The 26,278-nt window shown below is 39.2% G+C and overlaps 1 protein-coding gene across 1 annotated transcript in view; it reads left to right on the top strand.

The window, feature by feature from the left end:
- The window catches only part of LOC105918103 (gamma-aminobutyric acid receptor subunit beta-2), a 61,977-nt gene that overhangs the window by 23,040 nt on the left and 12,659 nt on the right, over positions 1-26,278 (top strand). Inside the window, exons 4-5 of the mRNA XM_036142871.1 lie at positions 10,941-11,161; positions 21,710-21,792. Coding sequence (XP_035998764.1) covers positions 10,941-11,161; positions 21,710-21,792 — 304 coding nt within the window. The remainder of the gene's footprint in view (positions 1-10,940; positions 11,162-21,709; positions 21,793-26,278) is intronic.

Below are 26,278 nucleotides of genomic sequence, written 5' to 3'. Positions count from 1 at the left end.
GTCCAATTGGGTAGCTGAAGTAACTTTCCTCCTGTCGACTTCAAATTGGTTTTGTTCTCTTTCACTCTCATTCTCTAATTTCCCATGAGTTAATGAATACTGATTTCACCAAGCTACTGTTCTTAAAAAAAAGATGGATAGAAGATGAGCTATTAGTTTTTTTCATTATATGGAGGAAGAGATGTTAGGCAGCGCAGCAAGCTCTACTTCAACTTTCGGCACAGACTGAACTGACAAACTTTAAAAGCACTCTTGCTGGGTATTTGAGTTGTGCTGACACGTAGTCGTGTGCTGCTAAAATTCAATTACCGTGATTTGATTGCCCAAACAAAAATGATCTGAAAAGAATTTGAAATTGTGGTCTGAAGAGCTAAAATGCCAAGTTTTTATTGCATATGTTGACACATTTGCTTTTTAAAAGGAAAGCTTTTCTGCATCTCAGGTACATGAATCTGATCTTCATATCCCCACTAGCATGCAAAATTACAAAGCAAAATTGTTCTACATGCAAAAAATGATTTTCATACTGTTAACAGCTGGTTTATTTTGAGATACGTGAAAGATGCACCACATTCCATTATAATGCAGTTGTTTTGCAACCATATATCATGGTTGTTTAGGTTCAATAGACAACTTTTAACCAAACGAGCTACATCCTTTCCCTTTAGGCCATGGTCCTGACAACGACATAGAAAACCTCATAGCAACACAAAACCTCTTTGAGACATGCTGTGGATATGTAGCTGTCAAAAAAATGTTCTTCTATGTGGCGCAAAGGAAGCAGAAAGTCGGGAGCTCTGGAGAGTGTCAGACAGAAACATCTGCTTACCTTTTCTGTACACCAGGCTGTTATAGCTTTGTAGCCTTAGTAGCATTCTTTGATGACGGGCTGGCATAACACGAATGGGCTTTTTTAGAATTTTAAATAGGGTAATCAGTCATACCTGGTAATCAGTCCACCAAAGTGGGATTTCTCTAGATATTATTTCTGAATTGTGTGCATCCAAACACAACAGCAAGGAGCTCCTTCCCTACTTGTCTAAGTCTGTCACAATGCATGACGCAAATGCTACTGGTTGGCCATTCAGCATGCATGTTGCTCCAAGCCCAAAACATGATGCATCGTAAGTTAGTATGAAAGGCTCTCATATTGTGATAGACCAATACAGGCGGGCTGATGAGGCATGATGTAAGATGACCAAATGCATCCTGATGCTGCTGGAATATACACCATGTGGTTTCTTTGTGGGTAAGTTGTTTCAGTGGGGCTCCAATATGACTGAATATTTGGAATGTATTTTGCAAGATAGTTAACCATGCCAAGAGAGCAATGTAGCAATGTAACATCCATTGGGACAGGCATGTGAGCGACAGCTGGGGTCCTGGCAGGGTGAGCTTTGAGGCCTTCACTCTTAAAAATGGAACCGATATAGCTTACTTCACAGAGATGAAAATTACATTTCTGTGGATTGAGTCTAAGGTTGACCTGACATGAAGTGCTGGAACACTTCACTGGCAGAGCAGATACAAAAGGGCATTGATAAAAATCTCAAGCATCCAAACATAATGATAAAGTTGCTGCGTTGTGGTTATGTTGTCAAGACATGGATCTGGCAAATGAAAGTCTTTGCATTCAGAATTGAAAATACAGTTTCACCTGACATTGTTACAGCCATCTCTTCAACACCGCACATGGGGTGTTGAGACCTTTTAAGGGCTATGCTGAGGTGTGTTCTATTAATGCACAGTCTAATTTATTACTTGTCTTACCTCTGTGGATCAACCATGGATGAGACCAAGTCAGTAGGCTCTGTGACTTATGTTATAACACCTATGTTTTGTAAGTGTTCAAGTTTAGCTTTGACCCTTTCTTACATTGCATCAGGAATGCGATGGGCTGATCTCACCACAGGCTGAGCATTGCCGTCTAATCTCATGGAATATGTGACGTTTTCACGTTTTCCAAGATCATAAATGATCTTAGGTTCTGGTGCTGTGTGAGGATTTGTTTCCAAAGGTCTGTGTCGCATTCAATAACAATGTGATGCTCTTTGGGGCTTTCTGTTCCAGTTTGTACTCTAAATAACCAGCACAGTCCAACACAAGGCAGTTGAAACTCTAGCAGGTATTACTCACAGACTAGAAGTTTGTTGCATCTTCTGAAACCATGCAGTTCTTGCTGCATGAAAAGTGAATAAATGAACACAAGCGGGTGCATTATTGACAGTTTTCTTTGTGTGAGACACATGAGAAACTGATATACCACATAACATAATAATTCATTTGGAGCACAACTTTAAAGCAGTTTTTAAAGCTCAATAGACTTGGCATTTAACCAAATTAGCTACATCAAAACTGTAACATAACTGTGAAACTTCGGGTGATAATATAATTACACATTTAAATTTTTTTTGCACATATTGCTGATGTTCAGCAGTTATTGCTGGTATGCTCTCTATGCTTGACAGTAAATATAATGCAAATCAGTGTAATACTCTGACTATAAGGAGTTTTGATGATTATAGAAGTAGGGATGTAAGTCACCAGCTTTACCACAATACAATGTTATATTGATTTGTTTGGATGTCAATGCAATATTTACCGATATAACAAAGGCTGTTTCAATCGTTGTGATCGAGATGATTATCATCTGCCCATCCAACACTATTAACTCACAAGAAACCAAAGTACGATTTGACCATTTTATTTCTAATGAGGCAATTGAATCAAAAACAGCATTCTTCTAACTTCAAAATAATAATAATAATAATAGTGATAATAATAATAATAATTATTATTATTGTTGTTGTTGTTGTTGTTGTTGTTATTATTATTATAGATCACCTGTTCACTTTAGTCTCATACCTTGTGAATTTCAAAATAGATCTGTATCTTAAAAATTAGGATTATTGATGTAATTGGATTGTTAATCATTTAATTAATATATTGATGTGGATCGATGTATTGTTACACCCCTACATATAAGGGAATGGACAAAAGGAGATCAAATATCCAGTGGCAGCAGTTGTGTTTATAAAATAATCTGTGTTGATTTCATAGATCAGAGGAGAAGGGGCAGACTGGATCAAAATGAGAAGAACACAACAGTAGCTCATTAAAACCAGCGTTTGCAAAATATCATCCCTAAATAAGCAAGATGTCAACCGTTGAACCAGATAATTTGTAAATTAATTCAGTTTATGTAGCAGTTCTTTAGTCATACAGATTACTCAAGGCACTTTACACATTCAGCTGTTGGCACTAACCACCAGGCAAACCTTCATACGCTGATGAACAGATCGGTAGGCACCTGGAGGCTAAGTCTATTGCCCAAGGCCACTTCGACATGTGACAGGAGGAAGTTGGAATTAAACCCACAAATTTCCCATTGCAAGAAGACTACTCTATACTAGTGGTATAGTGGTTACAATTAGATTAAATTAAATTGGTTACGATAAACATTTTTCATTATAAACAATTCGAATGATAGACATATAACTCATTATTAAGAAACCTATTACCGTGGCAAGATATGTGACTAGGTATTATTACCTTTAGATAATGAATTCTGCAATAGGCTTAATGGTACATTGCGCTGTCTTCCTATGTAGCTGGGTAGCATATTGTCTTTATATCTTCTTTTCCATTTCTTTCCCGCAATCTCTTTTTACATCTCCATAGCCTATGTACTGGTGCTCATTATGACAGTTTTTATGACAGCCTCCCCAACACTTACACACCCACCCACCCACTGCAGTTGTGTTGGAGATGAAGAGTGTCCGTTTTTCCCCACAGGGAGGAAATGTGAAAGACATGGGCGCTGGATGTTCAAAGTAAAATAGCAATACTGGCACACTAGCCACACTGCAGATATAGTGTGTGTTGTATTTATTAATGAACAGCTGCCCGTGTAAAAGAAAACAGGATAAAGGTTGATCAAATGGACTGTGAACGTCTCACTTCTTGGTCATGTACTGATAGTCTGACATAAAACATTCATCGTGTGCGCGCGTGTAAGTGAGGCATTTTTGCAGATTCGCAAATGAAAGCAAACACTAAAAACAGCCGATATGTTTTAATGACTGCAAAGTAGGTAGCTTTAGAGGATGGCATGGCAACAAGCATATCTTCGCTGCACATGCTGTGGAGCACAGCATGCCGCAAAGTAGAGTGTGAGCTGTTACATAACCACCAACCTGGGACAGAAGTGCATGCAGCATGTGGCGTTAGAGATGAACTTGTGTAACCCAAATTTCAAACATCAGCTTTTCTTTAATGTGAAATAAAAACGACAGCAAAGTAGCTTATTCAGTTTTCTTTAGGCCTCCTACATAAGATGCAATGTGCCCTGTGGTTGGAGCAAACCTTTCAATGATGCATAAAGCTCCCCTCTTAGCACCTTAAATAGTTTATTTCTCAAAATGTATTTTACAAAGGCTCTCCAGTGTAAATAATTAAATAGCATCATGCTGAGTTTGAACTCTGATCTGCTCTGATCAGGATTTTCCCCCAAGACCAGTTATGGTATACCATGCGTTCGTTAACACTAATGCATCTGGATAAACTCTGCTCTCAAACTCTCAAACCTGGTTTTCAGCACCATTAGCCGAATATGGTACAAATAACAACAACAGGACAGAACCTATTTAAGTTAAACAAGGCCTTTTATCAGGAGCGCTGCTCCCATTTTCCTAACTCCCCCCAAACAACAACCCATCTTCCAATTCCCAAGGTGCTGTTGGATGTCAGAGCCGTAGCCAACGGGAATATTCAAAAATGCATGTTCAGCCTCTTTGCGGGGAAGTGAATGTGCCAGTCATGTCAAAAAGTTCCCTGAGACAGCAGGTTTTTTTTAACCTAATTTTGATGATCTGTAGAAGTCTTACTTTACTGAAGTACAGGAGCATCTAACTGCTGGCTTGAACGTTTTCAACTTGTCCTAGATTTCCAATGAAGGAATTCTTTCGTAATCCATCTAACTGCATCTATCTGTTTATAAATAGTTAACTTACTGTGAGCGTTTCAGGGCTTATGTAGGCTTGTGTGTGACAGAAAGTTTATCCTCACATGTAGTGGGAATATGTGAATTTAATAATTTCAAACATGTATGAAATTGCTGGATATCAAGAACAAATACATCTGCTTAAATGCAAAGATGTTATTAGTTTCCATCTAACTGCCCCTTACCCAAATCCCTAAACTTGCTTTATAGCCTGAATTTGAACGTTCAAAAAAAGCGATATTCTGTGGTACGTAGCAGTTTGTTCTCCGAAAGCTTTGAGGTGTAATGAGAATAGCTTAAATGCAAATCTACGCACTGAGAATTTGACAATATCCTTACTAGTTGTACTTTTAGTAAAAGATAAAGTTTCTTGCACTCTGGGTTTTAATCGTAACTTTTTTCTATGTTCATATTCTTCTCACCAATGTATGATGATCCTTACCATTGACAAAAAAACTATGCTTCTGCTTCTTCATTTCAATCTTTTGCATTAATGTTTTTAATTAATTTACCTATTTGGTGCAAAAGTAGGCAAAATACAGATACAACAGTATTTAATAGATGATACGTTTGCCTCCCAAAGCCAGTCCAATGTTATAAGAACTGACTTTTATGTGGGGGATCATATAAATTTCCATCATCCACAAGCCAACACCGTTGGTGTTTAAACACATGTATTGTGCTGGTAGGAAATGGGTCCAAAATTAACTGGTTGTCCTTACAAGTAATTACACCAGACTTGCAATACTTTAATGCTACTTGTGTACCCTAGAGAATTCTGATATATAAAAAATCCCTTTGAAGTTTATGCATTCACTGTAGCTTCTATTTTTAACAGTCAATACAGCCACAGGGACGATATGCCTGTAATCAACAATTGAATCTGTAGGGAAAATGCCTCCCAAAAGTATATAACTAACTAGATAGTCTGACCCTATGTTGTGTGTGGGCGTGAGATTCTGCACAACTGGTAGAAACAACAGAACACATTTCCTTGACAGGCTTTGTGCCCTCTTTTTGTTGTAAGATGTCTTCGTGAAACGGAAATAGCAGATATAAACCAGGTGTTCCAATGTGCAAGAAATGTGACCAAAGCACATGGAGAGGATGCAGAAAGGTCTAAAATAAATGCATTAGAATCGGACAATGTTAACATGGTGTAATGACGGTAAATATATGAAGAGTTTTCATCACTGTGCTATAACTGTGATTTTACTTTCTTTGTCTCTTCCAGCATATGCCCTCCCTACATCCACTGAAAATTGTCAGAAGCTGGCTCATGGGTTATGATGAAAACAGGAAAGGAATAAAATAATAGTTAAAATATTTCTCCTGCAAAAATGATACCCAAATTAACTCAGTATGATATATCAGCAATGTCAGTGTGAAACAGGAAAAAATTCTGTTATGAATCTTTGACAAAGCAAACAAACTGCAACCTAGCCCTGGGGGACAGCAGCAGGGAAAATTGGGCCCACCGCACCAAACCCTGATGTATATATTTATTTAAGAGCCGAGGTGAGGGCCAAGGTGTTCTCAGTTTGGCTACTGCACTCTTGCCAGTAGGATCTGTTCCAGTAACAGCTTACACACCATTACCATCAACACAACCAACAAGGTCGACGGAATGTCTCACCATCAAAGAGTGTGCAAGCTCATCTCACCTGACTGTATTTCACTGTAGTTGACTATATATATATATATATATATATATATATATATATATATATATATATATATATATATATATATATATATCAGTGTCTCCCGTAGGAATTTTGTCTTAGCAACGACATTCTCTTTACACTTACTTCTTTTATGTGTGTGTGTGTTTAGTCTAGTTCTACCATGAGCAGTTCTTAATCTCAGAAAAAAAACTCCTGCTTTGTGGTAGCAATGACTGTCACAAAATGTAGGGGATTTGTGAAAATTTGAAATGGGGCAAAACGTGCGTGTCATGATGAGCATCTGCAAAAGTGCAGCTTTTGTGAGGTGTTCCCAGCTATGTAAAGTAAACTAAACAAGGGAAGGACAGCTGCTGAAGAACTTAATGTTGGTTTTCACAGAAAGATGTCAGGATAAACAATGATCATTAGTTTGTTGTGTACGGGGCTGCAAAAGTGCAGACAACTCAGTCCTCCTTAATCTGTCCACCATCAAACGCGCAAACAATAGGGATGTGAAAACACAACCTGGAGCAGTGGAAGAAAGTGGCCAGGTCAGATGAATTACTTTTTCATGTGACTGACCACATGCCCCTAGGTAACATATGGCAGCAGGATGAACCTTGGGAAGAAGGCAAACTAGCAGAGGCTGTGTTATGCTTTGAGTAGTTTTGCTGGAAAACATTGGGTCATTCTATGATCCACCTTAGGATGTTTCTTTGAAAACTACCACTTGCCTAACAATTGTTATAGACCATGAACACCCTTTGATGGAAACTGTATTATCCTGACGGCTGTGGCCTCTTTTGACAGGATAATGCACCCCGTCTTTGAGGTGTGGCCTTTGTTTACAAATTCCCCAGATCTCAATCCAATCAGTAATCAGATGTTGATGTCTGATCTCAAAGTCCTAAAGAATCTGCTTCTTAACATTATAGTGCCAGATAGCAAAGAATACCTTTAGGAATCTAGGGGCGCTCATAGCTCAATGGGTCAGAGCTTTTTTGGCATCAAAATTGAGACCAGCAGACTAATAAGCCAGTGGTCTTGTTTTGACAGATGGGTCTAAGTATGACATGCACAAATAATACTGATCCCACTAAATTATGTGAGTATACTTTGTAGACCTTTGTATATTTGACTTAAGTACGGCAATTTATTGCAAACTAACCAAAACTGTCAAAACTAAAAAGCACAGATGGTACAAAGGGAGCTGTTGATGCTCCTCACTCCCTTAGTACATGTGCTGGTCTTATAATTAGAATGTCATGAGAAAGTAGATTTTCTTTAGTAATTTAATTCAAAAGTGAAAATTGTATATTATTTTCATTCATTACACACAATATGAAATGAAAATGAAATATTGCAAGTGTTTATTTATTTTAATATTGATGATTATAACTGGCAACTAATGAAAATCTCTAATTCAGTATCTGAGAAAATTAGAATATTACTAAAGACCAACACAAAAAAAAAAACGGATTTCCAGAAATGTTAGCCAACTATGAACGTGAAAAATAGGAGCATGTACAGCACTCAATACTTAGTTTGGGCTCCTTTTTCTTGGATTACTGCAGCAATGTGGCGTGGCATGGAGTCCATCAGTCTGTGATACTGCTCAGGTGTTATGAGAGCCCTGGTTGCTCTGATAGTGGCCTTCAGCTATTCTGCATTGTTAGGTCTGACGTATCGCATCTTCTTTTTCACAGTACTCCATAGTACTCCATAGTTTTCTATGGTGTTAAGGTCAGGCAAGTTTGCTGGCCAATTGAGAACATGGATACCATGGTCCTTAACCAAGTACTGATAGCTTTTGCACTGTGTGCAGGGGTCAAGTCTTGTTGGAAAATGAAATCTACGTCTCCATAAAGTTGGTCAGCAGCAGGGAGCATGAAGTGCTCCAAGGTCTGAGGAGCACTTCAGGTCACTTCAGTTATGCTGACCTTGGACCTCAGAAAACCCTGTGGACCGACACCAGCAGATGGCATGGCTCACCAAACCATCACTGACTGTGGAAACTAAATGGACTCTGGAAATAAATACTTGAAATATATCAGTTTGTGTGTAATGAATTATTATAATATATACGTTTCACTTTTTCAATGTCCGTCCGTCCGTCCGTCTTCTTCCGCTTATCCGGGGTCGGGTCGCGGGGGCAGCAGCTTCAGTAGGGAGGCCCAGACGTCCCTCTCCTCAGCCACTTGGGCCAGCTCCTCAGGAGGAATCCCAAGGCGTTCCCAGGCCAGCCGGGAGACATAGTCCCTCCAGCGTGTCCTGGGTCTTCCCCTGGGCCTCCTCCCGGTGGGACGTGCCCGGAACACCTCACCAGGGAGGCGTCCAGGAGGCATCCTGACCAGATGCCCGAGCCACCTCAACTGGCTCCTCTCGACGTGGAGGAGCAGCGGCTCTACTCTGAGTCCTCCCCGGATGACTGAGCTCCTCACCCTATCTCTAAGGGAGAGCCCAGACACACTACGGAGAAAACTCATTTCAGCCGCTTGTATCCGGGATCTCGTTCTTTCGGTCACGACCCAAAGCTCGTGACCATAGATGAGGGTAGGAACGTAGATCGACCGGTAAATCGAGAGCTTCGCCTTTTGGCTCAGCTCTCTCTTCACCACAACGGATCGGTACAGCGCCCGCTTCACAGCAGACGCTGCACCAATCCGCCTGTCGATCTCCCGCTCCATCTTCCCCTCATTCGTGAACAAGACCCCAAGATACTTGAACTCCTCCACTAGGGGCAGCACATTCTCCCCAACCCGGAGAAGGCACTCTACCCTTTTCCGGTTCAAGACCATGGTCTCGGATTTGGAGGCACTGATTTTCATCCCGGCCGCTTCGCACTCGGCTGCGAACCGCTCCAGTGAGAGCTGCAGATCACGCCCTGATGAAGCCAATAGGACCACGTCATCCGCGAATAGCAGAGACGCAATCCTAAGGCCACCAAAACGGATCCCCTCAACACCTTGGCTGCGCCTAGAAATTCTGTCCATAAAAGTTATGAACAGAATCGGTGACAAAGGGCAACCTTGGCGGAGTCCAACTCTCACCGGAAACGAGTCCGACTTACTGCCGGCAATGCGGACCAGACTCTGACACCGGTCGTACAGAGACCTGACAGCCCTTATTAAAGGGTCCGGTACTCCATACTCCCGGAGTACCCCCCACAGGATCCCCCGGGGGACACGGTCGAATGCCTTCTCAAGATCCACAAAGCACATGTAGACTGGTTGGGCAAACTCCCATGCCCCCTCAAGAATCCTGCTGAGGGTATAGAGCTGGTCCAGTGTTCCACGGCCAGGACGAAAACCACACTGCTCTTCCTGAATCCGAGATTCGACTATCCGACGGACCCTCCTTTCCAGAACCCCTGAATAGACCTTACCAGGGAGGCTTAAGAGTGTGATTCCCCTGTAGTTGGAACACACTCTCCGGTCCCCCTTTTTAAATAGGGGGACCACCACCCCAGTCTGCCAATCCAGGGGAACTGCCCCCGATGTCCACGCAATGTTGCAGAGCCGCGTTAACCAACACAGCCCCACAACATCCAGAGCCTTAAGGTACTCAGGGCGAATCTCATCCACCCCCGGGGCCTTGCCACCGAGGAGCTTTTTAACAACCTCGGCAACCTCAGCCCCAGAGATGGGAGAACCCGACCCAGAGTCCTCAGGCTCTTCTTCCTCAATGGAAGACGTGTTGGTGGGATTAAGGAGGTCTTCGAAGTATTCCGCCCACCGACGCACGACGTCCCGAGTCGAGGTCAGCAGCACACCACCCCCACTGTAAACAGTGTTGGTACTGCACTGCTTCCCCCTCCTGAGACGCCGGATAGTGGACCAGAATCGCTTTTTCAATGGAATTACTAAAAGAAAATCTACTTTTCATGATATTCTAATTATATAACCAGCACATATTCCTTTCTCTTCTTGTACATTCAGTCACTTTTTTCACATATTCTGTTTTAACTTCATGTTTCAGAAGGAATTCCCCATTGCCTTGTACCGGGGCCTTTTTTGCCCTGTACATTTACCACTACTTCATTTGCTTGAGCGGAACTTCATTGAATATTAAAGTCTAACCTTATCTGTGCTTAGATCTTTTCCTGAAAAAGGCTGAAGTGACAGAACATTTGTGTAAAATGCTTGCTTTCTGAAGTAACAGTTTCCTCCTTTGTTCCCTAATCTCTTTTGTCTGTCTTCTTCCCTTTGCTACCTTATATCTATCTTTTTCTGTTTCTCTGTCCTCTTTTGTCCTTCTCTGTGCACTCGCAGGACTACACATTGACAATGTACTTTCAGCAGGCCTGGCGAGACAAGCGGCTGTCCTACTCAGAGATCCCACTCAATCTGACCTTAGATAACCGGGTGGCTGACCAACTCTGGGTCCCTGACACATACTTCCTCAATGACAAGAAGTCATTTGTTCATGGTGTCACGGTGAAAAATCGAATGATTCGACTGCATCCAGATGGCACCGTATTGTATGGACTAAGGTCAGATTTTAATCTCTCAAAATAGCATTTATTACTAGATGACAAGACGTTTGCCTTCACTGCACAAAGAAAGCAACAGATAATGACAGATACTTTGAGTAGGTTAGGATAAAGTTGAAACCAAATTCATTCTTCACCTTCGATGTAGCAGTTAGTCAAAGGCTGTTGACAAAATCAGTGCACATTAGAGGCAAATTATGGAAACAAATAAAGTGTAAGGTGAAGTACTAATATTCTTATTTGCTTCATACATGCATATCACCAATTGTTTTTCTATTGGATTGTAGGTTTTGCAAATACTTTGCTCTTTAATTAAAGTAACTGGAAAAAGAAGGCATTCAATATCAAATGGAGAAAAATTACCTTCTTTGGTTTAAAATACCCCAGGGATTAGCACCTCACTGACTAGTTTGCAGGCCAATTATCTGCTCAGGTCTGGCACTAATTTTTTTTTCTTCAAATTTCACTTCAGGAAAAGCTTCTGTTTATTAATTGCCATGTTTTGTGGGTTTTAGATGGACCTAAATGCAGGCTTAAGTAAAGGCAGAAGGATTAAGTTAATAGTCTTTAATAATAAAATAGTTTTAGGATGTTGGCACAAAGGGAAAAGGACACAGGATCTGCATGGTAGAAGCAGACAGGAAAATGGAGCAATACAGTAAATTGCAGTTCACCAGAAAAAAAAGGGGTGAACAAAGAACCAGTGAGCTTATATATTGAGGGAGTCTTGGATAATGACAATGAACCAGAGGGGCTAAACAGATGAAATGTGGAGGCAAAATGAAGGCAGGGTAGCTGAGAGAGTGAGACTAATTAACAAAGAATGTTAAGATAAATCAATGACTGCGGCGAAAAACGGTAACCCTAAAAACATAATTATCCAGACATTATAAGTGGTCTGATCAGCCTCTTCTGACAGATATTTCTGTGGAGTATTTGCACTTCAGCGTCTACATGCTCCTTTAGAAAAGACACACCTTTTCCAACACTTCCTTTTGCTGATCTCAGTTTAGAAGAAGGAAACATTCTGAGTTAGCCCAAAGAACTCTACTTGGTGGCAGGGTAGTTTCATGGAGAAATTTGTTGTCATAATTTGACTCAGGGTAAAGGCTTCTGAGCTTTAAGAAGCAGAAAAGCCAGTGTGTACAGGAATTTACACCAGAAATTACTCTGATTATCTACTAACCCAGCTTTCTATTAACCTGACTCTCGGCAGATGGATGTAGTTCCGCTGAGCTCCACACATCCATCTGGACTCGCTGCCATTGGGAGGGATTGTAATACCACATAAAATGGACGAGCCATTTTATGACAGTAAGAAAAACTGTCCAGGGTGGAGTAAGGAGATGAGTTTGCAAACCTGGGAATCTTCTAACACTTTATCACAAACGTTGTTTTAAGATGATTTTAGGTGAGAAAGTACACCTCCAAACTTCATCTGTGCAGTCAGTTTATAAGAATTATGAGCCAATTTTAATTCTGCCTGTCAGCAGAAACCACTAACAGGCGAGCCTGACCTGCAGTGTTGCGGCCGCTGTGGCGGCGTCATTACTTGGGCAGATAGTCTGTGATTTCCCGATGACTGGATCATGTTCATCGCGGCTGACAAGTCTCCATAAAGGGTTTGCCAAGTTTGTGGGGGATATTTGTGCATAACAGATATCATAAGTTATAATCTTGGCTGGATGTTTTCACACTTTTGAGTTTCCAACAGTTCCAACCACGGCTTATGCATGAGCTAACCACAGGACGTGGTGTCACCGAGGGGCAGCTAACTCTACACAAAGCTAGCTGACCCAATGAACGCTTCAAACAGGATCCGCACCAAAATCCAAAGCAATGAAACGAGGCGATCGGGATTCTAACAATAACGTTCAGCATAAACCTGGCCCTGATGGCTTTCCCATTTAGAATAAGAATGATAGAGTCCACAACAATAGTCAACCATCAGTGCGGTCGCTCTCACAGTAATCAAATAAAAGAAAACACATTAAGCAGCTTATCACCTGAATTCAGTCACAGTGTGTAAAACATTCAAAGACAGTTCAGCAACTCCTTCTGGAGTAAATACATCGGCATTAAACCTTTTCAAAATAAATTCTACCCAGGCAAAGGTACTTATTTCTATATAATAAATTAATGGGGGTCCTCTTCTGGTACTGGTTCCTTGGAGGGAGAAATCTGTCAGGTAGTAACAGCTCGTTACTGCGAATCTCGCCTTCTCCGGCAGCGGGGGAGATGCATCACTCCGGGTGGTGCGGGGACAGATCTTTGTGAACTGCTCGGCCAAAAACAGAAAAGACGGCCTCGTCTGTCGACGGTAAAAGCAGGAAGAAACTCTGTGTTCTTCCTTTGGTTGTGCTCTTCCAACCTGATTAATGTCCTAGGACCTTGTCTGTCAATCCAGCGACCAAAGGAGTAAAGGTGGTTTTCGGCTTTGTCCAGCAAGGAGTCAACCACCGTTTCCAACACATGTTTCAATGTGAGGAATTTTCGGTTGAGATGAGAACTCTTTGATACAGCTAAGACTGTCTGAAGAAGATGAGCCCTGTTTGCACCGTGCTTTTTTTCATCTCAGGGGTGTGGTCTCACAGGTATCAGGAGTTTTAAACTGTGTTTTGCATGCTGTGAGCCATAGTGCGATCAGGCATTTTATGGCACAACATGATTTAGCCTTGTTTGCGGTGTGAGCAGTGAAGCTACAACGAACAGTTAACACCAAAGCCAACTGGTTACATAAAAACCAGAGTTGCACATGCACAGCCTACAAGCAAAAACTAACAAGGATAATGCGCGCACATTGCCGTTATGTGAGCATGTCACAATGATTGGCAGGTGAGGCAACCTATAGATAAGGTGATCTCCCCAGAACTAGAGGCCAAAAAGAATGGCCATCCACCAAGATAGATGTTTGTGGCAAATGCGAAAAAACTCTTTCTGAACTTTGAAAAAAAAAAACAAAGATTTACCCTGAGCAACGAGTGTCATACTCTCAAAGCTAACAAGATGACAGTCTACTTCTCATGCTCCGTTGTTCTTTTATCAATTTATTAGACAAATATGTCTAAAATGATTTAACCTAACTTGAAAATCGTACTTAAAATCACAACATGTCATAGGTGTTAATTGCTGGGGTGTGCACTGCCGCTAGTGGAAAATTTAAATTATATTGAGAAGCGGTTATAAAACACTTGACATTTTCAATTGCTCTCTCTTGTCATCTGTCTTATCTAATTTATGTACTCACACTAATTGTTTTGCAATTCTTAGCATACTATAATTGGCTTAGATATTTTTTCTGCAAAAATTTATTTTTACACTATAATGATCGACAGTATAAAAACATCTCTTTAAGTGAACTGTTTTGATTCACACTGGAAAAGAACATAACACCCTCAAACCCTCTTTTTTTGAAAACTTTACCTTCAATCAATTCTGTTTTTCAGAGGTTCAACTTTCAGCTTTCTTTCTGAAACCCCCCAGCACTGTCATTTAACGGAACATTTTGTACTGTGGTATATTTTCTCTGAGTATGAGAAAACGCTTAACCACAGCGATGTGGCATTCTTTCTTCCTCTCTTTTCGACTTTCATTAAAACTTGTTAAAGGAGATGGATGCTAGTAGCAATGACAGATTGTGCAGTTAAAGGGCATATATAATCATTTTTACAACTTTTCCTTTTCTGATGTATTCAAGCTTGTAGCTCACAATGCTTAAGTTCAGTTTAACATCTAAGAAAAAGAAGCACAAGGCAACCAAGAACACTGCCAAAAGTGAAAAATTCTGTGAGTCTGCCCCAGAGCAGCTTTGGATACAATGTAACTTACCACCATCTGCCTTTAAAGTGTGAGATAATGGGTGAGTAACTGAATGTAGTGTAAAATGCTTTTTAGTTCTTAATACTTGATAAAGTACTATATAAGTAGAGCCCATTTACCATTTTTAGCATTAATAAGACATAAAGATTTATATTGGGATTTGTAAGTGGTAAGCCTGAGAAATTTTTTTCTGAGAGGGAGTTGCTTGTAGACCTTACAGACCAGCATGCCCCCTGGGACTTCAAAGTGAACTTCACCACAGTAGTACACAACAAAATGTATTTAAGGCCTAATGTGAATTTTGCATGACTTGTCCCTTTTATTAATCTGTAATTGGTTTCTGTAATGACAGATAATATCTAAAACATTAGTAAAATAATACATTTTCATAGGTGAGAAACTTGGGCTCTCAAACAACCCCCATTGTTTGTGGTAATGGTCTGGCTGCTGATCCTACTAGATCTGTCATTGTTATGGTAACTATTGAGTTGTGTCTTCATCCTTCAGTCTTTGGCTATTTCTTCATTTGAAGCCAAGACTTGAATAAGACTAAAGTCTGGAATCAAAATAAAATCTGATCCTACCTCTTGGACTAAAATGTATTTTGAACAAAGACTGCTTTGTGTGAATGACCTTTCTAAAATAACGATCTTTGACTCCATTTATTAAGTAGTATTGTTTTGGGGGAAGGAAAAGTCCCTCCTTTTTGTGTTTAACAACAAACAACTTTACACCCATTGGACATAATCCAATTAGAAATATATTTTTTGTCCAGAAATACATTTTGCAGTTTAACTATGTTGCTCACTTTATATCCCCAAGATATGGCAATAAGGAATCAATTTTAGTGTGGCAAGCCTTCAACTATTTGTCTTCTTAATCTGGTCAAAGATGGGTGTTTAATCTTATTTATCTGTTTTTAAAGCTGATTAAAAGTGAAATTGTTCTTTTTTTCCTTTTTTTTTTCTTTACACGATTATTAGTGTTTTCCCTTTTAAAACAGGATTAAATTAGGCCTTTTTAACATAAGTCTAACCGGGGGAAAAAAGCACAAATAATTCATGTGTCAGGTCATGGCATCAAAACAGATAACTCACATTATCATCCCATCAGCTGACCCTAAGACCCATAATCACTTGGAATCAGGGTATGGATATTCCTCATGCTCTGCAGAGCTTTTAACACAAACATTCCAAATATTACTTTGGCTGTAGAAGGATTAGACCAGTTGAAGAAATCCATCACCCTTGACACTCAATACCATTTAAGTAGGATAACCAGAATTTTGCAAATCCTCAAATGGGTCATGCAATCAGTGAGTGCTCAAAAATTCAGCAAGCACACACATACACATGCACACAGGCTCTTCCCTAAAATTCCAAATTAATTTTTAAACTGAATTTATCATCAGTCAATTATATTGGACCAAACAAAATTCAGATTGCGCCAAAGGTCAGGCCCCTCTAGATGAAGATGTGGAAGTTATCAGACTGTACGGTACATGCAAAAAAATAGATAAAATATTAATGATTATGCACCCCTCTCTCTGTATATTTACCCTCCTTTTTATTCCCTTAAACACCATACTTTAATACGTGCATTCCAATATTCATATTTAACACACTGAAATAGGAAACAGAAGCTAAAATTCACAAAAAAACTGGGAAATAACAGATACCCAGAGAGTATGACATTAATTTGTGTTCACAAGCTATGGTTGTTGTAAACAGCATGAAAACAACTTGAAAATATGGATCCATCCTGCCTTCTAGCAACAGTTCACACTGCTGGTGGTATGGTGAGTTGGGGGATATTTTCTTATTTTCCTAATACCAAACAAGACCTTGCTTAAAAGTCAGAGCCTACCTGAGCATTGCTGTTAATCATTTCAATCCCTTTATGACCTACATGTACCCATTTTCAGATGGGTACTTCCAGCAGTATATAACGCACTATGTCACAAATATTCAAACATCTCAAAGTGGTTTCTTGAACGTGGCAATAAGTTTAATGTATTCCAGTAGACTCCACGTGATCTTCAACCAACAGAGCTTGTTTGAGATGGGATGGGAAATGAGATCCGAGTCACTGTCGTGGATCTGCATCAGCTGTGTGATGTCTATCTCAATATGCACCAAAATCATATCTATAAAGAATGTTTCCCACATCTTGTGGAATCTTTGCCACAAAGAATTAAGACAGTTCTGAAAGAAAACGGAGGTCCAACTTGTGTACCTAATAAAGTGGCCAGTGTGCATGCGTGCATTACAAAGCGACTAGCGTTTCTGAACATGTGATATTTTTCTTCTTTTTTTTTTCCTGAATAGACATAGTGGGTAGGGGATTACATAAAGTCACTTGCTGAGCTGAGTGTTTATCATGGCTTATGACGGCAAAGTGAGTGCACATACAGAGGCAACAGCAAGAAATATAAATTGCACAGCTTTGTTGACAATTAAGGATAAAAAATGCAATAATCAGGGATCAACTAATTAGGCATTTGCAGCAAAAATGTCAAACAGCAATATTTTCCCTGAGATCCTCCACCCTTATGTTTTCATGATAGGCTGTGGGTGGGAAGCAGCTGGCAGTGGGGGCTGACTGCGCTCTGAATGCTGTCATTACCTTAAATATCAAATGATGCATCGCTGGTAGTCAGCAAATAGTGTGTTTCTGAATGGAATCTCCATGGTAATGAAGTCTTTAGATCCCACACAGTAAATATAATCTCTGAAAAGACCATTTCAGTATATGAAAAAAGGAAAGCAATTTTGCAGACTTTTTCAAACTGCTGGATTTTCTGATTTGCTCTTTTCTTTTCTTTTGTTAATCATATAGTATAACTAAATTGTGAATGTCCAAGGACTGCATAATTAAGATGATGTCACACACTGGTAAGATGAAATGATTAACCTCATTCCTAGCATTCTATTTATCAGTGATTAAATTTGAACAGTTTTTTTTATTTAGACAGGTTATGAAATTACACATCAAATAGAGCATCCTTGAGTAATTCTAGACATACAAGTATAAACCTTGGAGGAACCACATAACAATTTACAGGATGTAAAAGAGTCCGCTGTTAAAACACGTTGCAGGGCAATTTCTGCAGCAAAAAGACACCATTGATCTTCAAGGTGTCAGAATGTTATGTCTGATTAATGAAAAATAATGATTGACTTGTCTCTAACCTTTCCATTCAATTTGACTCTAAATATTTAGTTAATGTATTGGTATAATGCAATCTTGATATAACTTTATAACATACTGTATATATAAGCAGGTTTTAGACATGCTGTATTTTTTGGACTATAAATTGGTCTGGAATAAAAGTCGCATTGGTCAAGAAATGTGTCTTAAAGAGGAAAAGAAACATATAAGTCGTACCGATCATAAGTATTGTTTATTTAGATATTTATTGCATCAAATTTAAATCTTTAAAAGTTTTAAACGGAAATGTTGTATTTGGAGCCCCGACTGTTTTGCTTCTCCACATATTTCCGCGGAAATACGTCACATTTACGCCAGGTGCACATGCGCACTCAGGTCAGTTTGCTACATTCGAAATAATTTAATCCTGACAAGCGTTTACATGCATGCTGTTTGGATTTTTAATCTGCATAAACGACCCCTGTCCTTTGGATTACAATTTAATTCCGATTGAGCTTAATCCGATCACAATATTTCGATTGACTTGTTTACATGACACATTTTTATTACGATCAGCCCTTTATTCCGATTACTTTTGTCCATATAAACGTAGCTAGTGTTGTGCATCCTGCTGCTATTAAGCATCACTGTGTGACATTAACCCTTTAAAGAAATGTAAATAAATAAACGTAAATAACAATTAGTCATAAATAAAAAAAAAATAATGTTTGTATTCTTTTTTTCTGCAAGATTGTCTTAAATGTGTTTTTTGTCTTTACTTTTTATATTATTTTTCGGGTGTTTTTTACAGCACTTTTTTATAAGATAGGCTGACAGGAAAGGGGGTTTGAGAGACTGGGTAGACATGCAGTAAAGGACCTTAGGTCTAGATGGGACCCAGGTCAGCAGCGTTGAAGACTTAAGGCCGTATATGGGTCGTGCTCTCTACTCTTGCGCCACTGGAGCACGCCGTATGGAGTATTTTCTGAAGATAAAATAATCCAATGGGATAAATGTCTGGATCACAGATCAGGCTTAGCTAATAAAAAAAACACAGCTTCTCTCTGCCTGGACAAGTGTGTGTGTGTGTGTGTGTGTGTGTGTGTGTGTGTGTGTGTGTGTGTGTGTGTGTGTGTGTGTGTGTGTGTGTGTGTGTGTGTGTGTGTGAGGGGAGACGAGACTATCTAATTAAGTTAAAGTTTAGGGCTTTATGAGCAAGTTTCTGCCTCAGCCATGGCGAGAATCACTTTCAAGTGCAGAACCACGGACCTTTGACCGCCGAGAAACAATTTGTATGGCTTGGATAATGGATATTTGCACTGTGCTGATTTGGCCAAGTGTCCTTTGAGTTAGATCTACCCGCTGTAGCAGAGCAAAGCTCCAAAGCAGGCGCCACACTGCTGGGCTCCACAGCGGCTGGCTTCTCTTTGCGAGGGAGAGGAGGCTGCCGCAGCGGAGGCTAGATAAACAAGTTTAATAGGAAAAAACAGCAACAAACTTAAACATTTTTGTTACGCTCATACTCATGATCTTCTGCTTATTTGGGACCAGGTTTCAGGGGCAGCAAAATCAGGAGAAATGCCCAGACTTCCTTTTCCCCACACACCTCCGCCAGCTCCTCTGGGGGAAGTCCAAAATGCGTCCATGTTCATGTTTTTGAGTGTATGTGTGATCTATTATTATTTTATATCAGTCCACACTCTGCCCTGAGGCAAGTTTAATTGAAATAGAAGGAATAATCTACTAATGTTGATCTTTTCTCACCATGCACTGATGAGTAAGATGGTGTTGAAATGTTGCATCTTAGAGGTTAAAGATGAGAGCAAGGTCCTTTGGCTAACCATCTGCATTGTTACTACGAGTTATACCTGCTTTAATCCCTTGAGTTTATGAGAGTTAACTGGCTTAAACTGTGATCGAACCAATAATACTGGACGTGACATATAACATCTTTAGAAAATAATATTTGATCAAATTAAATTAAATGTGCAATTTTATCTCAATGTCTAATTGATATGTCTGGAAGAAATAGACTTAGGCTACGGTCATGTACATGGAGGCATGAAAATGGAAACTGGGTTAGGGGCGAACTGATCTAGAACAATGCTACATCTACAGCTCAGGAATGAGATAAGGAATAAATGTAATGAGTGAGACATACAGGACAAAAGACCAGGCAGACACTTACCCCGTTTACACTACCCTTTCTTAACCGTGCTGAGACCAGTCCGAGCTCGGTAACTGAGATAACTTTCGAGTGTAAATGGATCGCAAACTGAACTGGACCATGCCAGACAGAACCGGGCTACTCTAAATCTAGACCAGTTCGATGGGTGGGCTCGGCACGGTTCTTCAGTGGCTCGGTTCTCAGATAACAAAGAGCGCATAAGCAGACAGAGTCATCTCCTCACAGTCAGCTGACTAGTTCTGCGGTTTCAGACATTCATAAAAATATTAGCTTCCTTACCGTGCCACACGGTTTCCAGAGATGATTCTGCTTAGCAGTGTGATGAACCTCAACGTCTGTCGTTGTTTCCTGTATCTGTAAGCCCTGATTAGACGTTCGTTTTTCCTATCCACGTCCCAAAGGTTGCCTTTTTTGCCAGACTCCCCGCAAAAAGCAATTATAACCAAGCATAACTTCCTGAATGTTACGGGCGCCGCCATTTGGTTTGCTTGAGTCTCTCCTTCAATCCTAGAGAGCAGTAGTACCGTACATCGTCACTAGGAGGTGAGAAACCGAGATAGCGTGATGTGTAAACGGTAAAAAAAAAGTCATTTATTCAGTATCACCACTGAATTAATAGTGTAGTGACAAGGGGCAACTCATAAAACTAAATGTTCTAGTAAAATCAGAATTTAAATTGACCAATAAGTTTCAATTTACAAGTAAAGATATTTTAGTTGTTCTTGAGCCATCATTTTTCATGATATAATATGACAGGCAGTTGTCAGAGTAAAAACACTATCAATGATATTTGTCGCTTACAGCTTTCCTGTAGAGTCTGATCCCCACTGTTGCTCACATCTCAGATGGGGGCAAACAGAGGACCCACAGGATTATCCTGTAAAAACTGGGACAGAGGGATCAGCTATGAACCTCTTATCCCCGGTGGAGTCCCCCACCACCATCAGCTTAGGAGCTCAGAAGCACCTATACCTATAATATTTTTTTTTAAATGTTCGCATTCATGCTGATAAATTCATGTGGATAAAGTCAAAATACAATCCTCTTGACTGAATTAGTGTGAACCTTCTGTAAACATACAAGCTAGACATCACAAATGGAATTTCAAGAAGGGAGAAACCTTGTATGAAGAACTTTTGGCCATTTGTTAAAAAATAACTCTCTAACTTCTAATTTTATGCCAGTATGCCTTGTGTGTTTTATTAATAATGTAATTAAAAACAGTTTTTTATTTTCCTTTGGTTGTAAAAAAAAAAAAAAAACAGCTACTCTGATGCTCTAACAGTTTTGTGCAGTTCACCATAAATGCAGCAAAGATTTACATGGTTGACTAGTTTAAACTGCAGTATCAACAGTTGTTTCAAATCTCTTTTTCCTGTTTTATTTTTCAGGATTACTACAACAGCTGCTTGTATGATGGACCTAAGAAGGTATCCGCTAGATGAGCAAAATTGCACACTTGAGATAGAGAGTTGTAAGTATATATTTCCTATTTTCTAAATCAGTAATATATATGCATTGAATTTAGGTACACAAGTTAGAACAGTAAAGATAAATGCAGATTTTAATCAAACCTTGTTTAACAAATTATTTGACACTGTCTTAGATTCTATTTTGGTAAGTACAGCATGATTGTTGACTTAATTCTTAATATTTCCTATTTTTGTGTGAAGGTACTATGAGGTATTTCTTTATCTCAGTTAACATATTGTGTTAGTTCAAACTAATTCTAGAAAGGATGTGCAATAGATTTTTAACTAGATTTTTGTTTCAGCAACAACAGATTAAAACCTACAGGAACAGCTGAGTCATTTGATTCAGAACTTAACCTAGATTCAGTTATTTCCCTTTAGCACTCATGAACAGGACAATAAAGAGTTTGATGAGTGGGAAGGACCTAAGAGCTACTGCTATCAGGTTCCCCGCAATTTTGCTGGGAACACACAGACTTATTTGCTGACTTGATTGCTAATGCACATGAGTGGAATACTCTAGGTACGTTTGTGTGCTGGATCATGATGCCCTCACTCATAAGTGGGCTCATCCTTTTCCTTCATAGCAAGGACACAATTACAGCTCTTCTTAGGTTGCATTTGCAAGTCAACCTTAAATCACGTTCAGTTGGCATCTGTGGAACTTTATTATTCTTTACAATTCTTGGCTAACGTTTCATCTGATCAATAGCTGGTGCTTGAAAACTGTGTATGCTACAAACTGCTTTAAAGCAGCTCATGTTTACTGCCCAACACTTTACTGCCTTAGCTGCCAAAGGTAGGCCAGCCTGAGACATGCAGAAACTAAGCTACTTTCTTAGAGCCCCATGGCCCTCATGGGACCCCAAGTGGCCTTTGATTCTGGGACAAAGTTTACATATTTATAGTCGAGTTCACTAGGAATAAACTCACTTTTAAAATCACACACTGACATTTTGCTGTGTGATCTTCTTCAAATAATTTGAAATTACAGACTCAACTTGAAACACTGGCACTGTCAGATCATGTAGATAAGTCATAGAGAAACTAGCTCCATTATGTATTTACGTTATTCCGCTATTATCACACAGCATATCAAGCGTTATATATTAATGAACAACGTAAACCTACAGAAGTGATGATAAGCACCATCTTTTTGATGTACTGTGGATCTAAGGAATTCATTGTCGGCGAAGCAAAAATATTTATAGTGGTGCAGATAGCCAGGGCAGGCTCTGGCTAAAGTTCTGAGGTGAATTTAACTCAATAAAGTCAACATTCAGCACTTATGATCAGACCAAAGGACAACTTTGCCAGCAAAGAGTGTATCTGGAACTTCAGAATGAGCTCAGCTGCATAACGATAACGTCAACATCCATGTAATATATAGAAATGACTAAAGGGTAACATAGTTAATTGTCCAAACGAGCTAGAGGGCCTGCAGCTGGGCCTGTTGTACAAAGGGAAATAGAGCACAAAGGACAGCAGGAGGTTTTTGAGGAGTTCTTGTTAAGCAAAGATCATAACACAGAAAATTCAAATCGACGTTTATCAGGAGCTGTGTATTTCAACGATAAGAAAAAAGGATATAGTTAATCACATCAGCTGGAAAGTCGGTGTGATTACATAAGTAATACTTGTTTAGGTTTTTAGATGCTTCTCTGACATTTTAGACCATTTTAGGCTAAAGACCATTAGTGTTAGTGCAGTAGATTAAGCTTCTATCCCTTTCCCTCCACTCCTTTATCAAGACCACCATCAGTACCATCAATATTGGAAGGAAGCAAATGGTCTTTGTAACATGGTTGTTCTTACTTCACTGCTATTTCATTTTTAAATCTGAACTCCCATGCTGTGTGGTGTACTCTGTGGAATGCACTTAAACTACTTGTTTGAACATACCTCATACTATGCCAGTGAGCAACAGTCCGGGCATCGACAACAAGGGTGCCCCATGGACTAATTTTGCCATCTGAGGGCTGGGAATTGGCTGCAAAAATGTTATGGTGGGTGTCAAGTGTAAAACTAACATCTGACTGCATGCCAGAGTGAAGCTTTTTCTGGCCAAACAAGATGAATTTTGTTAAACCTTTTCGCTGTTATAATGTCATGGCAGATTGTTGTATGAAAAGGCAATGTCCCCAAAAGATAAAAAATAAGAACTAAAAAGATTAAAACACACACATATACACACTTTCCACTTGTTTAATCTCAGCGGTGGAGCTTTGGGCAACACAGCAGAGCAAATTGAAAAGGAAAGCAACTATTCTGTGTGGTTTTATATGTAATACTGCCTTTATTGTGTTCAATCGCTTGTTGGAAAATTGATTTGCATGCTGCTCTCTCCAATAATTCCCACGTTCGTTTTTCTCTCACAGTTCTTATTGTTTCTGTTGTCCTACTTTGGTGCTTTTTTTCTCTCTGTAAGCCTCTCCCTTTCTACTTAAGATATGTTCAGACTCACAATTAACTGTTGGTATGCTTCAAATGGTGACCATTAAGCAATGCCTCTATTACATTGACATTTTATATATACGATACAGATATATTTGCAAAATTTGTTTGTGGTCCAATTCTTTACTAAGTTTTTTTTCTGATTGAATTCTCACTTTTCTTGTTTAAACATAAAAAGAAAAAAAAGAAAAAAAATAATGATTAATGGAGATTTACCAGCTTTTATTCACACTCTTCTGGCACAATGATAATTTATCATGTGAATGGAGAATAATATCAACATTTTAATTATGATCTTGCACTATGTTGTGCAAGAGCTCAAACAGGTGTACTTTTTTTCAATAATTCCACCTACTGATATCTGATTAGTCGATTTTAGTAAAATATTGCTCCAAAACAGCTATTTTATTATCAGAAATATATCTTAATTGCTGTTTATTTCTGTTTGAATTACAAAGTGTCTGCATTCTGTACCATTGATTCAACAATATTTAGCTGTCAATTAGAAAACAGAAACGTTTTAACAGCTTGGCACCAGGATACAGGTTTTATGTGAATTTCATTTTAAAACTGTTATACTAACTAAATGTAAACTCTAAATTCTTTTCATTGTAACACTTCACATAATGAATTTATTCCCACTACTCCCTTGTCAAAGCTTGTAATGAAAATGTACTTTTAAATTTTTTTAAAATTTTGGCTGTAATAAATACTGGATCAAATCAATTCCATTCAAGTTAGAAAAATTAATCCAGGAATAATTAATTTTTTGCTTGCTAGGCAATTTTGGCCCTTTTATTGTAACTTTGATATGGCTGGGTACGTCTTGACAACTTTCCCTTAAGCAGTGCATTTCATTTGACTCTTCTCTAATGCCCCCTTTTCACAGGCTTGGCCTAGCTCTACTTGGCTCCACCTGCTTTGCAACATTTCGATTACAGTGCTTTTTCTAACTGGGTTGGCTTTTTTGGTACCTCCTCAGGAGGTAGTACAGCTGGAGCAGAGTAGGGATGAAATTTGAAGTGACTAATTGGCCAAGGAACGTGGAAAAACAAGAAGGTTTGGGAAGAGTTAAGATGAAGAGTGGCAAATTTATATTAAGAACCATCATGAACAGAGTGGGTCAAAACAAAATATAATTTTATCATTTACAAACCATAAACCACTCATGAAGGAAACAAAAACAAAGTACATTTCAGTTTTCTCGATTACAGACAGGCACGCTGTATTTAATAATCTAAATCAGATCCATGAATTTAGGGAGGCTTTCCCTTATTTTACATGCACTAAAAGCTATTAAGATTAGTTTTTAAAGAGTGTTTGGTTCAAAAATGTGATCACGGCCCCTGATCGAACCACTGTGTGTGGGAGGAGAGAGAAGGCAGGGGAGCTGCCCACACTGCAGCTGATCTAATCCAAAGAACACTAAACTGAATCAATGCAGCGCAAACACCCAATATCCAACCTATAAAAATAATTTCATGGAGGTCAAACATCTGCGGTTTTGCCCTTTAAAGTCCTTGTCGTCGTTCTCACCATGGCTGAGTCAAAAACCTCCTCATTAAGCACTAAATTTTAACTGTGTTAGGCAAACTTTGGACCAAACAGTCCAAAATCAGAGATTGTCAATGGAAGAGCAACATATCACACATGAACATATACTGCCACTTCAGCTAAAATGTAGACAACTGCAAAAATGTAACATCTCTGTAACATTTAAATGGATTAAATGTTTTTGTTCTTACTTTTTCATCATTTCCTAATAATTCATATAAAGTTTCAACTTTGATTTGAAGCAGTTGTGTGCTTTATCAATAAATCATACCAAGAACTGGGTTGCCCTGCTGTTAATTATGAATATTACACAGAAATATGTTTTCCTACTGATTAGCTGTTTAGTTTCAATAGTTTTTCAGTGGCTGACAAACATTGCATCCCTGTGAGGTGATCTTGAAAGGCATAGAAATAAAACAGAGGGCACAACAAAGAAAGAAAAAAAAACTTGAGGACTCATTGCATGCTCTCCCATGCATA

Source organism: Fundulus heteroclitus, chromosome 11 (assembly GCF_011125445.2).
Source record: "Fundulus heteroclitus isolate FHET01 chromosome 11, MU-UCD_Fhet_4.1, whole genome shotgun sequence".
Taxonomy (NCBI): Eukaryota; Metazoa; Chordata; class Actinopteri; order Cyprinodontiformes; family Fundulidae; genus Fundulus; species Fundulus heteroclitus.
The sequence above is the reverse complement of the archived record's forward strand: the minus strand, read 5'-3'. Positions and strand labels throughout refer to the sequence as shown.